At 41.3% G+C, this 16,697-nt stretch overlaps 1 protein-coding gene across 1 annotated transcript in view; it reads left to right on the top strand.

The window, feature by feature from the left end:
* Positions 1–13,522, top strand: part of CILP (cartilage intermediate layer protein) — an 87,021-nt gene extending 73,499 nt beyond the window's left edge. The window contains exons 5-9 of the mRNA XM_073568861.1: positions 392–577; positions 712–1,020; positions 5,143–5,251; positions 9,484–9,641; positions 10,038–13,522. Of these exons, the coding sequence (XP_073424962.1) occupies positions 392–577; positions 712–1,020; positions 5,143–5,251; positions 9,484–9,641; positions 10,038–12,379 (3,104 nt within the window). The 3' untranslated portion in view covers positions 12,380–13,522. The remainder of the gene's footprint in view (positions 1–391; positions 578–711; positions 1,021–5,142; positions 5,252–9,483; positions 9,642–10,037) is intronic.
* The last annotated feature ends 3,175 nt before the right edge of the window (positions 13,523–16,697 follow it).

The raw sequence follows: 16,697 nt of genomic DNA, 5'->3' as shown, positions 1-16,697 counted from the left end.
GTCGAGAGGATAAATAACCCGCCCCCACCATCAACCGCTTTCATGGCAAATCTCCCAATCACAGCTCTCACTGAGAATGTGCTTATACCAATGCCCTGTTACCTCTGTGTGTAAATATAGTGATGACAGTGTACACTCCAAATCAGACCACTGATTGGTGATTGCACTACAGCAGAACTTGTGCTGCTGAGCTTTATAATCCTACTAATACTACAGCTCCAATACTTACTAGAACTGTCACTCAAGGAGACCAGCAAGTAAGGAGATTGGAAAGTTGTGAGATTCTGAAAGATTCTGAAAAGCCAACTTGAGAATAACCATTTAACACATCAGTAAAAAGAAGCACCACATTGTCATTGCTTTGTACAATATTACTGTATTTGTATTACAGTTTTACAACCCACTGTTCCGAAAGATCCATGGTCAGAATGGTCACCATGGAGCATGTGTTCAGCCAGATGTGGAAGTAATGGCATGCAAATTCGGAGAAGAACCTGTTTAGCAGAGGATCAGTGGCAAGATCACTGTAATGGACCCACTGAGGAGGGGCGCAGATGTACTGGTGCCCCATGTACAGGTAAAGAAAATTACCTCCATTTAATTTTATGATTTCAAATCAATTACTAATTAGTAAAAAAAAAATTAATAGAATTATTGATAACACTTATCTCGTAGTCATAAAGTTGCTTTCATCCTTATTTTTCTTCATAGTATGCAACCTCACCTGTCCTATGGGTAAAGCAAGTGCAGACTGCAGTGTGTGTGAATGCAAGAACCAAACACTGTACGGCACAGTCACACTTCCAGATGGAGCGCCAGCTGCTGGTGTAAATGTGTATATTATCTCTAAAAAACCCAAAGTGAAAGCAGTATCTGATGGCCAAGGCCAGTTCCGTGTGGTTGGCTTGTGCCCCAACAGCACATTGCAGTTGAAATTAGAAAAATACTCTGTGCTCAATGTAAAAATTCCTCAACGCAATGGATCATCCTCATCCATCAATATTAGAATGAAGAGGAAAGGTAAGCGTAATGTCACAATATTATATTTTCTTTGTGTCTTGAATGTCAGGGATTTTAATATTACAATGAAACACTTCAAAGTGCCCTGGATGAATTTGCACCCCCTATAAATAGAACACCACAACACAGACGGCGACAACCCTGGCACACCCTGCAAAAACGTTTCCTGCAGCGGTGCTCCAGGTACGCCGAACGTCTGTGGAGAAAATCCAATCTACACGAACATTTCATCCATTATAAGTTTATGCTTAGAACATACAACACTGCCCTTCACCTCTCCAAACAAAGCTATTTCAACTCCCTCATCACCTCACTGTCCAATAACCCTAAACGTCTCTTTGGCACTTTTCATTCTCTACTCAACCCAAGAGTACAGGCCCCAACCACGGAGCTCCGAGCTAATGATCTGGCCAATTACTTCAAATACAAAATTGACCAGATCCGACAGGAAATTATCTCCCAATCACCTCATACCATGCACTGTCCTCCCTCCCCCACTGCATCTAGCGCACTCTCTGATTTTGATCCAGTCAAAGAAGAAGAAGTACAGCAAAAGAAGAAAGACGCGCACTCTTGCTGTGGAGGAGATAGATGCTGACTGTACGTGGAGGGTCCACAAACAATAGTCAGTAGATAAACAGTCGCACTCAAGTGTGGATTAATCTTGCCAAAAAATCTTGAAGATTTTGTGAAATTTTTGGATTTTTATTTTATTTCAAATGCATCAAATAGTGTAACACCGCAGACAAAAGAAGTATCCAAAATGTGGGTATAATATACCCACATTTTGGATACTTCTTTTGTCTGCGGTGTTACACTATTTGATGCATTTGAAATAAAATAAAAATCCAAAAATTTCACAAAATCTTCAAGATTTTTTGGCAAGATTAATCCACACTTGAGTGCGACTGTTTATCTACTGACGAAAGAAGAAGTAAGCAGGCTCCTTGCATCTTCTCGCCCAACCACTTGCACCAGTGACCCATTTCCGTCACATCTCCTCCAGTCCCTTTCCCCTGCTGTCACCCCTCACCTAACTAAAATATTTAACCTCTCTCTCTCTTCTGGTATCTTTCCCTTCTCATTTAAGCTTGCCATCATACATCCACTACTTAAAAAACCATCCCTTGACCAAAACTGTGCCGCTAACTATAGACCTGTCTCTAATCTTCCCTTCATCTCTAAACTCCTGGAACGCCTGGTCCACTCCCGTCTTATCTGCTATCTCTTTGATAACTCTCTTCTCGACCCTCTCCAATCTGGTTTCCGCTCTTTACACTCTACTGAAACTGCCCTCACTAAAGTCTCTAATGATCTACTAACAGCTAAATCAAATGGTTATTACTCCATGATAATTCTCTTGGATCTCTCTGCAGCAATCGACACTGTGGATCATCAGCTCCTCCTCACTATGCTCCGTTCCTTTGGCCTCAAGGACACCGTTCTCTCCTGGTTCTCCTCCTATCTCTCTGACCGCTCCTTTACTGTATCTTTTGCCGGTTCCTCCTCCTCTCACCTTCTCCTTGTACACTGCCCCTATTGGTCAAACAATCAGTAAATTTGGTTTCCAGTACCATCTCTATGCTGATGACACCCAATTATACGCTTCTTCTCCTGACATCACATCAGCCTTTCTAGGAAACACCGGTAATTGTCTAAACGCTGTGTCTAACATGTCCTCACTATATCTGAACCTGAACCTGTCAAAGACTGAACTCCTTGTGTTTCCTCCCTGTACTAATGTACCTATACCCGACATTGCCATTTCCGTGTGTGGTTCCACTATTACTCCCCAGCAACATGCCCGCTGTCTTGGGGTCATACTTGACTCCGAGCTTTCCTTTGCCCCCCACATTCGATCACTGGCTCGCTCTTGTCATCTGCACCTCAAAAACATTTCTAGAATTCGACCTTTTCTTAATTTTGACTCCGCAAAAACTCTTACTGTTTCTCTTATTCATTCTCGTCTCGACTATTGTAACTCTTCTAATTGGTCTCCCTCTCACCAAACTCTCCCCTCTCCAATCTGTGCTGTAGCCAGGATCATATTCCTCGCCAATCGTTACACTGATGTCTCTACCTTGTGCTAGTCATTACACTGGCTACCCATCCACTCCAGAATCCAGTACAAACTTATTACCCTCACCCACAAAGCTCTCCATGGCTCAGCACCACCCTACATCTCCTCCCTTGTTTCAGTATACCACCCTACCCGCGCCCTCCGTTCTGCTGATGACCTGAGGTTAGCATCCTCAATAATCAGAACCTCCCACTCCCGTCTCCAAGACTTTACACATGCTGCACCAATTCTTTGGAATGCACTTCCCAGGTAAATACGATTAGTCCCCAATCTCCACAATTTTAAGCGTGCCCTGAAAACGCATTTATTCAGACTGGCCTACCGCCTCAACACATTAACCTAATCTATCCCTGGGTGGCACAGTCAAAAGTTTTACCATAACCAGGTTACCCGCATCATGTTCCCACATGCTTTATGTATGCATTAGCCCTATGTGTCTGTACTGTTACACACTTAACATTATGGCTGGTCCAAACAATCAGGGCAATTGTTACCACCCACCTTTCGTGTCTCCCCTTTTTCCTCATAGATTGTAAGCTTGCGAGCAGGGCCCTCATTCCTCTTGGTATTTGTTATAATCTTTGTGACTATTGTTATGCTGTAATGTCTATTGTCTGTACAAATCCCCTCTGAAATGTAAAGTGCTGTGGAATATGTCGGCGCTATAGAAATAAAATGTATTATTATTATTATTATTATTATTATTATTATTATTAATAATACCGATTCATGAATGCTGGGCCAAGTGCATCAAGTGGAAAAAACTGAATTCTGGGCAAAACTCAATATTGCGTATGAATGAATTGACTGAATGAAATCCTTATAACCTCAAATACAGAAGCCAACAATGAACTAAAGTTATGCCAACAGTGAGGCTCACTTTGCTACGCTGTTTCTGTAACCCCCATTTAATGGAAGATATGCAAACAAAGTAGCACAACTTCTCTCAGCTGTTTTTATAACCCCATCTCTGATGACTGAGACCTCAAGGCTGTTATTCCCTTCTCATCCAAGGAAGACAGACATGGGAACCCCAAATAAGTGTTGAAAAGTGCAGAATGGTGGCTCAGTGGTGGGATCAGATCCCACTGAGGGCAATATATGCAAATAGTTTGTGTACTCCGGTGTTTGTGTGGGTTCCCTCCCAAGAATCCAATACCATACTAACAGGGAATTTAGAATGCTATCCCCAGTGAATACCGGGATGATGATGTCTGTAAAGTGCTGTGGAATATGATGGCATTAACTAAGTAAAATAAAGAAAACAATGCAAATCCAATAGCAGGAAAAATTAGCAATCTTAATTCACCCAAATTCTGATTTACCATGGGATTGTTGGTTTCCTTGAAGTTTCAAAAGCCACAACACAGATTTCTAGTGATACTACTTACCTAATAATAAAATAAAGCAACTTACAGTGTAGGGGCCACTGGATAATGGAGTGCAGGATGACTGTTTGATAGCTGTATTTCTTTCCTGTTTACAAAAGAGAGATCCAGAAAGAAGAGTCACAAATTAAGGTAATGAGTAGGTAATTCCACTATATGTTGTGATCAGATACTTTTAACATCATCTTATATTGTACAAAAATAAAGACAACCATAGGGAGAAACTCGGGAATCATTGAGTCCTAGAATGTTAGAGTTGGACCCCTCCGGGGTCATCGTGTCCAACACCCTGCTCAATGCAGGATTCACTAAACCATCTCAGACAGATGTCTGTCCAGCATCTGTTTGAAGACTTCCATTGAATGAGTACTCACCACCTCTCGTGGCAACCTGTTCCACTCATAGGTCACCCTCACTGTCAAAATGTTTTTTCTAACATCTAACATGTTTTCATGGAATACAGTTATAAACCAGTTGGCCAATCATATGAACATTGGTGGGTTCAGCTGACTTATTTACATTTTTTACATTAATACTATATTAAGTGGATCTTTGTTTTATCAGATATCATTGAAATCAAAGTTTGCTAAGACAGGACAATTCCAAATGTTTCTCTTTTCAACTGTGTCTCCTTTGTGATCCTTATCTCCACAGAAAAGCCTTATATGCTAGAAAATCCTGAAGCCAAGGTGAGGAGAGTGGGGCAAAGCGTCACATTCTGCTGCAATGCTGTGGGAGAGCCAGCCGTAGAGCAATATCTTTGGTAAGTGACACTGACAAATCTAGCTACATACTTCACTTAATTGCCACCAACATTCCAGTATGAATTAGACATGTGTAATGAAGGCATCAGTTACTTTTCAATTAGTACTGAAATTTGTGAATATAATGATTGTATAAGGATACTACATTTCTAAACTTCTCAAAGCCAAGTCATGTTCTTCATTGTGAGCGGAAACAAAACCTATAACGGCCTAATAGCACATTCCCATCTACTAAAGAGCCACATTTCTACTAAAATTGATTCTACAGATAAGTATATTTGGAGCAATATATATGGCATAATATAGGCCACGTGCACACGTTGAATATTTGTTCCGTTTTTTCCATCAGTATTTCTAAGCCAAAACCAGGAGAGGAACAATCAAAGGAAAAGTATAATAGAAGCACGTCACCACTTCTGTATTTATCACCCACTCCTGGTTTGGGTTACAAAAACTGAGGTAAAATACTGACCGAATACTGAATGTGTACATGTGGCCTAAAACTGTTAGAGATAGTAATGGGGTTCTGTGTTCACATAGAAACACCAGACTGCAAGCCGCGTCAGGGACGGACAAACCATCGGAGCAACCGGTGAAGTCGCACAGCGACCCAAGAGATAAGGGGGCCCACTTTCTCCTTCAAACTAGATAGCAGCTTGTGTCATAGACACATAAAGGAGTGTGTTATTGGACTGCAAAGGAACCAAATATACTGTTATGGCATGAAGACCTTGTCCTTTCTGTGTCCATTCCTGGGCCAAGTGCATACATAAAGGTCATATATCTACGTGGTGACTTTTAGTATTCTTATATTAAGATACTGTAGGTAGTATAAAGCATATTATTTTTTATAATACATACTTCAGCTGCTGCAGAACCTCTTTTGAAAGGTTATGTGGTGTTATGCATCCCCATCAATTAATATGAAACATCCTCTCAAAGTTAACCTGTCAGATTTGAAACCCTGTGCAGCCTATGAACAACATGTTAAAAAGAAGTTGCATATATATATATATATATATATATATATATATATATATATATATATATATATATACACAGTATATATAGAAAAAAAAACAGGGAAACAGCACACATGGAGTCAAAAAAAGTGTGCTTTAATGCCCAATGGCACTGCAACGTTTCGGATGTGAAATCCTTTTGAAAAAGGATTTCACATCCGAAACGCTGCCACGCCATTGGGCATTAAAGTTCACTTTTTTTACTTCATGTGCTGCTTCCCTATTTTTTGCTACTTATCCTGCTATGCCAATTGAACACTGGTTGGGGAAGTGTGCACTTCAATAAGGTATTGCTTCGGTACTATTACAGTTTTTTCTTGACATATATATATCTATATATATATATATATATATATATATATATACAGTTGAAACTGAAAGTTTACGTACACTATATAAAAAGACACATCTGCATGTTTTTCTCAACATCTGACATGAAATCAGAATAAACCTTTCCCGTTTTAGGTCAATTAGGATTACCATAATTATTAATATTTGCCAAATGTCAGAATAATGAGAGAGAGAAAGAAAGTTAAGGCATTTTTATTACTTACTGCAAAGTCAAAATTTTACATACATTTAATTAGTATTTGATACCATTGCCCTTCATCTGAATGACTTGGGTCAAACATTTGGGACTTCCTTCCACAAGCTTCTCACAATAGTTTGTCAGAATATGTTCCCATTCCTCCTGACAAAACTGGTGTCGATGATCCATGTTTGTAGGTCGCCTTGCTCGCACCGGCGTTTTCAGCTTTGCCCACAAATTTTAAATAGGATTGAGATCAGGGCTTTCAGATGGCTGCTCTAAAACACTGGCTTTGTTATCCTTTAGCCACTTTGTTACCATTTAGTCATCATGCTTCGGGTCATTGTCCATTTGGAAGACCCATTTCCGCCCAAGCTTTCACTTCCTGGCTGATGTCTTGAGATGTTGCTTCAGTATTGCCACATAATCTTCTTTTCTCATGATACCATCTATTTTGTGTAGTGCACCAGTACCTACTGCAGTAAAACAACCCCACAACATGATGCTGCCACCCCCGTGTTGGGATGGCTTCCAAGCTTCTCCCTTTCTTCTCCTCCAAACATAGCAATTGTCATTATGCCCAAAAAGTTCAATTCTAGTTTCATCAGACCACAGGACATGTCTCCAAACATTAAGGTGTTTGTTCTTGTGTGCACTTGCAATCAGGCTTTTTTATGTTTCCTTTGGAGTAATGGCTTTCAGCTCATGTTGATACAGTACTCGTTATACTGTGGATATTGACACAATCTTACCAGCTTCCGCCATCATCTTCACAAGAACTTTTGCTTTTGTCCTTGGGTTGATATGCACATGTCAGACCAAAGCCATTCCCATCTTGTTTGTACTTGTAATTATAATTGCTTGTACAGATGAACAAGGCAGCTTCAGTTATCTTGAAATTGTACCCAAGGATGAGCCAGACTTGTGCAAGTCCACAATTCTCTTCCTGATATTTTGGCTGATTTCTTGAGATTTTCCCATGATGCTACACAAAGAAGCAGTGTGTTTCACGTGTGCATTAAAATACATTAACATGTGTGTCTCCAATTAACTCAGATGTTGTAAAAAAAAAAAAACCTCTCAGAAGCTTCCAAACACATGATATCATCATATGGGCAGTCCAGAGGTGTTTAAAGACATAGCAATCTTTATGTATGTAACAGTGTTTGACTTTGCAGTAAGTAATAAAAATGCCTTAAACATTCTCTCTCTCTCTCAATATTCTGGCAGTTGGCAAATATTAATAATTATGGTAATCCTATTTGACCGAAAAAGGGAAAGGTTTATTCTCATCTCATGTCAGACATTGAGAAAAACATGCAGATGTGTATTTTTATGTAGTGTATGTTAAATTCCAGTTTCAACTGTGTATTGTGGTGTAATGACTACTGTGTCCGCTAGGGGGCTCTGTGTGGATGTCCCAAGTGAGAGGATGAGTGGCAGAATACTGAGTGGCCGCTGTGTATCTCAAAGTGGGTGGCTTTGAGATGAAGGCTTGGTTATGTGCTGATCAGCAGAGCTGATCTTTCGTGCCTATGTGTTAGGGAGAAGCCTTCAGGCAGCTGGAGAGATGGGCGGGTTCTAGCTGCCTACAAATCCACCCAGGGGTGTGTCTGATAACACCTATAGTAAAAGGCTATGTGAAGGACCTGTGATGAGGTCATAGCCATGTGACCCGGTGGGCGTGGCTACGGACTATATATGGTAGCCAGGGTAGGTCACATGGGTGAATGCTGGGACCTGATTGGCCCAGTTTGGAAGGTCCCTTGAGGAGAAGGATCTCCTAACAGGCTGTGGAGCGGCTGTGTGTGAGCAATGGCGATGTGTGCCTGAGAGCTCCCTGGAGGGAACTAACGTATGCGATGATGAAGCCGCATAAGGAACCCCGAAGGGTGAGATAACACTGAGGCTGATTAGCCTATACAATGGACGCTATGCTGATATGAACTGTATGTTGTATTTTGCTGCCGTGGTTTATGACGGTGAATAAACCTCACGGACTGATATGGTTTGATGGAAAACCCGTACCGGATGTGGTTTATTTGCTGCCAAGCGAGTGTCCCCCAACCTTGAATGAAATGTTGTCAGTATTGGTGTTTTTACGCATTTTGGCCAGGTCAACACACTTTTTAAAAAGTGAGCAAAGCTTTGTGGCAAAGAACCATGCACACTAGAAAAATGTATCTTAATTTACACCAAAAAATAGAATAAATTGCTACAGAAATGTATACAGTTAGCATCTGGAGTACATTTATTTTGGTGACGCTTCTTACTCCAGCGCTCCTTTAATTAAGACTGGCGAACAAAATGTCCGTATTGATCAATCAGTATCTATTGTAGTTTAGTAATTATTAACCCTGCTCTTTATATGCATAGGTGATCAGTCCTATTTAGATTGACAGCCTTCACTGGGCGTACAGAAATAGCTGTCAATCATTAATTAGGACTTCCCACTTGACCCCTAAATAGAGATTACAAAGAAAATGTAAGTTACACGGAATCTCTTTTCCCAAATTTTTATTTCAATTTACCCATCTCCTGCTTTTTAGCATGCTATGGGAAGATTAGATTGCATATTCAATGTGACTTTTTCCGTTTAGGTATTTTAGTAGCATATTTTCACACTGTAGTGTAGTTATGGAACTTTTTTTTTCTTTACAAATGTATAATTTATTTTCAGGTACCATAATGGAACACTTTTGGAGCAAAAAAACCATAAATCCAGTAACCAGCTGATCCTTCGCAAGCTCAAGCCAAGCCAAGCGGGAGAGTACTACTGTAAGGCTAAAAATGATGCAGGATTTGTAAAATCCAGTCACGCTAAACTCATTCTTATTGGTAAGTTACAATTTAACAATAGAAAAATACTTAAAGTTTATAAAACCTTAAAAAATTGTACTTAACTCAATAATCTTAAAACTACAGCTATTACTTTCAACACTTTTCATACACAAAATGGAGCAAATTTATTAAGCAAAATGTACAACAATTCTGGTTCAAAGTGAAATAAAAAACTGTTGTACATGCCATGTATTATTATCATTATTATTATTTGTTATATATGATCATATGGGTATTCCTCTCATTTTTCTATAAAAAATGTTCTCAAATTAGTCACTTGTTATCATTTAATGGTTTAACGTTCAATGAATCTGTGCAGCTTAAGTGTGATCAATGTCAAGTAATAACTTATCAGTGAAGTGTCATTATTAAAAAGGATTTTGCTTTCTACAGCTCAAGATGATCATGCCTGCAATCCACACCCGGAGAATCATCTCATCCAACTTCCTCATGATTGTTTTCAAAATGGCACTAATTCACTGTACTACAATGTGGGGAAATGTCCCTCTACATCTTGCCCTGGGGATCTGGACAATGGACTGCGATGCAAGGACACTGTGCCTTACTGCTGTGGAATTACTAAGACAGAACTAAAAGAAGTCTCCTGCCAGGGTTATGTACTCCCCATTAAAGTGGCTGTGCAATGTGGTTGCTTAAAGTGTGTGGACACCAAAATAATTGTCCGTGGAAGAGCAGTGGCATCTGATACTGGAGAACCAATGCGATTTGGACACATTTACATGGGAAATACCAGAGTTAGCATGACAGGTTATAAAGGCACCTTTTCCATTCAGGTTCCTGCAGAAACAGAAAGGTTGGTTCTTACTTTCGTTGACCGACTACAAAAATTTGTTAATACTACAAAGGTTCTTCCCTTCAATAAAAAGGGAGGTGCTGTATTTCATGAGGTTCTTCTTCTGAGGAAAAAAGAACCAGTAATTTTGGACTCTATGAAGACAAACCAGATATTATTAGGAGATGTAGAAAACATTGATCCTATAGCTGAATTGGAAATTCCACCAAATTCTTTCTATCGACAAAACGGAGAGATCTACAATGGACAAGTAAAGGCAAGTGTTACATTTTTAGACCCAAGAAACATATCTACAGCAACAGCTGTACAAAGTGACTTAAATTTTGTCAATGATGAAGGTGACACCATGCCACTACGTTCATATGGAATGTTCTCAGTAGACTTTACGGATGAAAAAGCCACTGAGTCTTTGAATACTGGAGCAGTCAAAGTATACCTAGACTCTTCCCAAGTCAAAATGTCAGAACACCTTGAAACCATGAAATTATGGTCTCTAAATCCAGAAACTGGTCTTTGGGAAGAAGAAGGAAACTTTCAACAATCAAGAGTTCAAAGAGGTAAAAGAGAAGAGAGAACCTTTCTTGTTGGCAACATGGAAATAAGGGAGAGAAGATTGTTCAACCTCGATGTTCCTGAAAGTCGAAGATGTTATGTGAAAGTTCGTGCATATAGGAGTGAAAGATTTTTGCCAAGTGAACAAATAGAAGGTGTAGTAATGAACCTAATCAACATGGAACCTGAGTCAGGATTTTCATCCAATCCTCGAGCTTGGGGAAGATTTGACAGTGCAATAACTGGTTCCAATGGGGCATGTTTACCTGCATTTTGTGATGACAGAACCCCTGATGCTTACTCTGCATTTGTAACGGCTACATTAGGAGGTGAAGAGTTGGAACCAGTTGAATCTTCTCCAAAATTTAATCCAAATATGATTGGTGTTCCACAACCCTACTTAAATAAATTGAATTACAGAAGAACAGATCATGATGATCCTAAAGTCAAGAAGACAGCTTTCAGCATCAATGTGGCTAAACCAACTCCAAATGTGGCAGAGGAGAGCAATGGCCCTGTTTATGCCTATGACAAACTGCTAGAATGTGAAGCGGCCCCCCATAGTGCTGCACATTTTAGATTTTACAGAGTAGAAGGTGATAGATATGACTTCAATACCGTATCGTTTAATGAAGATGACCCAATGAGCTGGACTGCAGACTACTTAGCCTGGTGGCCCAAGCCAATGGAATACAGGGCTTGTTTTATGAAAGTTAAAATTATTGGACCACAAGAAATTATTGTAAGGTCTCGAAATATGGGTGGCACACACCCTCAAACAGTTGGCCAACTCTACGGAATTCGAGATGTACGGAGTACAAGAGACCTAGAAGAATCCAGCACTTCTACAGCATGTGTGGAATTCAAATGTAGTGGTATGCTGTATGATCAAGACAGGGTAGATCGTACACTTGTAAAGATTGTTCCTCAAGGAAGTTGTCGAAGGAATGCCATAAACAGCATGCTTCATGAGTATCTTGTAAATCATCTTCCAATGGCAGTTAACAATGACACCAACGAGTATACTATGCTTGCTCCTCTTGACCCACTTGGACATAACTATGGCATTTATACAGTTACTGACCAAGATCCAAGAACAGCTAAGGAGATTGCCCTTGGTAGATGCTTTGATGGCTCATCTGATGGGGCTTCTAGGGTGATGAAGAGTAATGTAGGGGTAGCACTTACTTTTAACTGCTTAGATATAGATGTCGGACATCAAAGTGTATTTCGTGGGAATGGACTAGCAGCTTCAAGTGCCGCTAGACAAGGAGGCAGACTTGGAAGGCAGGAAAGAGCAAGTAGTAGAAGCAGATCAACAAGTAGAATAACATCTCTTTTAACAAGACAACGCAGCTCAGATCAGTAGGACGTGAGCAAATGCCAGAACAGACTGACAGTACTCTCCTTAACTTCATGGTTATTGCAGAGTTTTTGGAAAATTCCATATTTGTTTATGCCATTTTTAAAAGTCATCTACCCAAGTGAAGTGTACAGAATTATAGCTGAATGTATCTACATATTATTTTTTTCTCAGTTTCTTATTTATTAGGAGCAGAACGGCAAGAAGTATCCTAATAAATCTGCTGACAATGACATCTAACATACAAAACAAGACCAACATATAACATAACTGTTAACTTTTACAGCAACCATCATTTTAGAGACCATTGCTTCTTTTATCCCTTTGTCATTCAGTATGCGAAAACATAATGGCACACATGCTTTTTACCTACTTACATGCTTATTTCATATGAGTTATGTATCAGACTTAATGGCTTCCTTCCTTCTGTCATATTTTGATTTGTATTTTGTACCTTTTAAGCAGCCAAAATCAACCCCTTCCTTGTGGGAACTGGTTTAAATGGTATTTTATATTTCCCATTACTTGAAACTAGCACAAAGCAATAATACATTATCTTTCCAGATGCAAGTCCCACTGAGGATGCAACGGGGAAAGCAGAACTAGAATGTGACCAATATTTTACACATTGGGAAACATAAATAACATCTACATTATTTTACCGAAATCTTATAGAAAAAAGCCTAGTGCAAAATGCCTTTTGTCTATCTTGTAATATTGACTGCATACTAAAGTTTCAAACCCAGAGCAACAAGTGTTATATAAAAGCCATAAGGACAGTATCTTATCATTTATATTTTTTAAAGTCTTAAATTATTTTCCTGACAAACAAATCTGTAAAAAAAAAATCTATGCATCAAGTTCTGTTTTGGCGATGAATTATGTTTATTCCCAATAAAAAAAAGGCGCTTTCTGTTACTGACACAAAAAAAGGTAAACTGGACTCAAACCTAATTTATAGTGAACAGAGAAAGTCCTGGCCTCAACGTCAGGAGTGAGGTGGCTAGTTGCCAACACTACTAAGAAGGAAATATGGTTTCAATCAATGTTCGGTGAAAATGTGCCGTCTATCAGTTGAGTCGTGCATATTAGTTGCTTCCTTTCTTGAATTGGCTATTCCCCAGAGGAAGAATAAATTCCAAACTGTAATACTGTACTTGAAAATGTAAATAACATTTTATTTATTTTCTTTTTTATTATTTCTTGTAATTGTAACTGAATCTGATTTTTTTTTTTTGCTTTACTGGATAATGTCGAAGCGGTAAAATGTTACTGTAATTATTATAACAGCTAAGTATTAAATCTGCCTTGACTAAAAAAAAAAATCTGCTGTTAGCCTGCAAAAGGCAATCTGTGTTTAGACTCTGTGCTATTATTTCTGGCGGAGAGGTAAGGAAAATACAATCATATGGTTAAAGTATTAGATTTCAGATTTCAGCATGAAAAAATTGTAAGGTAGCGCTCGTTATTCAGGGTTTGGGACACTCGCTGGGCAGCCAAAAAAACCAGGTCCGGCACGGGTTTTTTCATAAAACAACAGTCCATGCGGTTTATTCATCAGCATAAACCAAAATTCAGCATGCAGCAGTCTTATAGCAGACAACAGGGTATCTTCATAGTGGAGCTCTGCTTCCTCAGCCCTTTGGTCACACAGGCTGTGCTTTATCCAGCCAACAGGCTATTCAGTCTCTCAGATAATCTCCCCTGTCCGGGTTACCTCCTATCTGCTTCATACTCCAGACGTTCATTGCCTCTCCTGGGAACTGTCAGACACGTGCAGCCATCATACACAGCCTTCACACGTGCACTTCAGGAAGCGTGCCAAGACCTTCCTTACGGACCAACCAAATCCAGGCATTCCCTCATGTGACCTACCCTGGACACCTTATATGGTCCATAGCCACGCCCACTGGATCACATGGCTATGACCTCATCGCAGGTCCTACAGCCATTAATACACATACGCTTTACTATGGGCATTTTAAACACCCACCCTGGGTGGATTTGTAGGTGATTGATCCCACCCGTCTCACCAATCACCTGAAGGCTTCTCCCTAACACATTGGAGCAAAACATCAGCAGTAGCTCTGTTGATCAGCACATAATCAAGCCTTCATCTCAAGGCCACCCACCTTCGGAACGGTCCTTTAGCACCCTACTCCTGTTACCACACTGGATGTGCCTGCACACTCATCCTGGGACACCCACACAGCGCCCCCTAGCGGACTCAGTGGTCACCACACCACATACCTACCCCTCTGTTCAAGCTTGTGGGGTTGAACACACATCACCCTGGGATCTCGAGACCGGGCACCCATGTCACCTTGCCCCACAGGTCAAGAGAACCGTCTCCGTCTGTTTTGTCTGTCATATGACCTCATATCTACGTTAGGCCTCCCCCGCCCCCAGCGGTTAAAATATCGGCCTTGGTCTTTGGCCTTCCAGTCACAGTCCGTCTGCGTCATCAGACACTGTTTAGTCTCCATCCTCTCCCTGTCTGTTCCATTCCCCGACCGGCTCTCCCGGTTGGTGTGGTCATAAGTCTTAGTCGAGCCTACTGTCTGGCCTGAGTCTGACCCATTCAGTGTCTCACAGGAACTAAGGTCTCTCAGCCTCTTGCGGCCCGTCGAAATGCCACTTGCAGCCTTTTGATGTCCTTGCCTTGCTGTTAGTTTTTGGCCACCTGCCATGTCACTTCTTGTAGGGACCCTTATATCTTGGGTTGAAGGCGGCCGCCACCTGATGTTCCGCACCTCTTTGTTGATCTGCAGTCGGTCCAGCCTCAACTGCTCAATCTCTTGCAGGTACCTTACCCAATACTCCAAGAGCATCTGAAAGTTCCTCAGGCTTTCCATGGAGCCAACCACCGTGACAGGAATCATGCCCTCTTCAGCTGATACCTGGACTTCATCATCTGGAGGGATCCTCACCCTTGCCACACCGGAGATATTTACAAGGTCTTGCATTACCTTCCCGAGTCTTCCAATGATTCTCCCAATCAGACCTTTGGGTACGGGAATTAAATCTTCCCCCAAGCCCAGCCGTTTCTTCGCTTCCCTTGCTATCTCTAGGCGTCGAGCAGCTTTGATATTACTCCACCTGAACAACTGTTTGGCGTGAAGACATTGCTGATGCATGTTTTTCAGGACAGCTACCCGCTTTGCTGTGTCTTCCTTGGCTGATATTATCACCAACTGCCGAGTCTCAGATGCCCAGTGCACCTTACACGCCTTGACCGCATCCTTGAAAGCCTCATGCACACCTTCCTCAGCACAGGCTTCTTGCATGCCTTCGGGTACGTCAATCACAGACTTGAAGGTCGTGGTCTTGCTTTCTTCCTGGACAGAATGCTCTGGGTTTGCCACGGACAATTCCCTCACTACAGTTGTCCCGACCGGGTGACTGTCTTCTTCAGCTCCTGGCTCCAAATCTTCATGAGATTTAGCCTCTTCAAGACCCTTTGCCAAGATGGGTACTGGCAGTTCCATCTTGTTATCACTCGCGCTCAGCCGCTGTAAGTCGTCGTCCAACCTCTTCTCCCGCAGAAGACCTCTTACAGTTTCTTTGAGCTCCAAGACTACTTTCTGAAGCTCCTCGACCCTGTGCTCGGCCATTTGTCTCAGGACTCTTTCTCGTTTGACATGTTCTTCCACTGTCTCTTTTATCAGCTGTATCTCATGATCCTGTTACCTTTTGGCCATCATGTGTCACACCACTACTTCTTTAATTATATTTTCAACGGGCACCACTGGGTCAACCCCATCAGGCGAGTGAACCCTCCAGTCATTGTCTGACCGTGTGTCTGCTCCAGTCGTCTCATGTACCAGCTCACAGTCAGTCATGTCATGAGACGTCAGGTCCGTAAGTTGGGTAGACGCACCCCTTCTTCCGGTCCCTTCTACATCTGACCTGTCCACTTTAGGTGGCGTCACCGTCTCAATGTCTGCTAGCTCAACAGTAGAACAGTCTCCACCCCCTGCATCTTCAAACAAGATAAAGTCCCAGCCCCTCTCAAAGGGATACACTAAACTTGGTGGGATACTGCCACCTTGGCACTCAATCCTTTTGGACCCCTCAATTACCACTCTGTCCACTGTATAGTCCACAGTGACCCCATGGTGGCAGCATACCTTGATCTTTTTCTCGGTCAGACAGACAACGAGAGGAGTTCCTGTCAGAGTCACCTGACTCTTTGAATCCAGCTGTCCAGAGACTCCTACACGGTGTAGCATCACAGTACACACCTGCGGCACATCATCATCCGGAAAGCATGTCCCGCACTCAGGAAAAGTCATACACAAACGGCTGTTCCCCAAACATGTTC

This window comes from Dendrobates tinctorius, unplaced genomic scaffold (genome assembly GCF_039654945.1).
Source record: "Dendrobates tinctorius isolate UK_male_01 unplaced genomic scaffold, ASM3965494v1 ptg000022l, whole genome shotgun sequence".
NCBI classification, from domain to species: domain Eukaryota; kingdom Metazoa; phylum Chordata; class Amphibia; order Anura; family Dendrobatidae; genus Dendrobates; species Dendrobates tinctorius.
The sequence above is the reverse complement of the archived record's forward strand: the minus strand, read 5'-3'. Positions and strand labels throughout refer to the sequence as shown.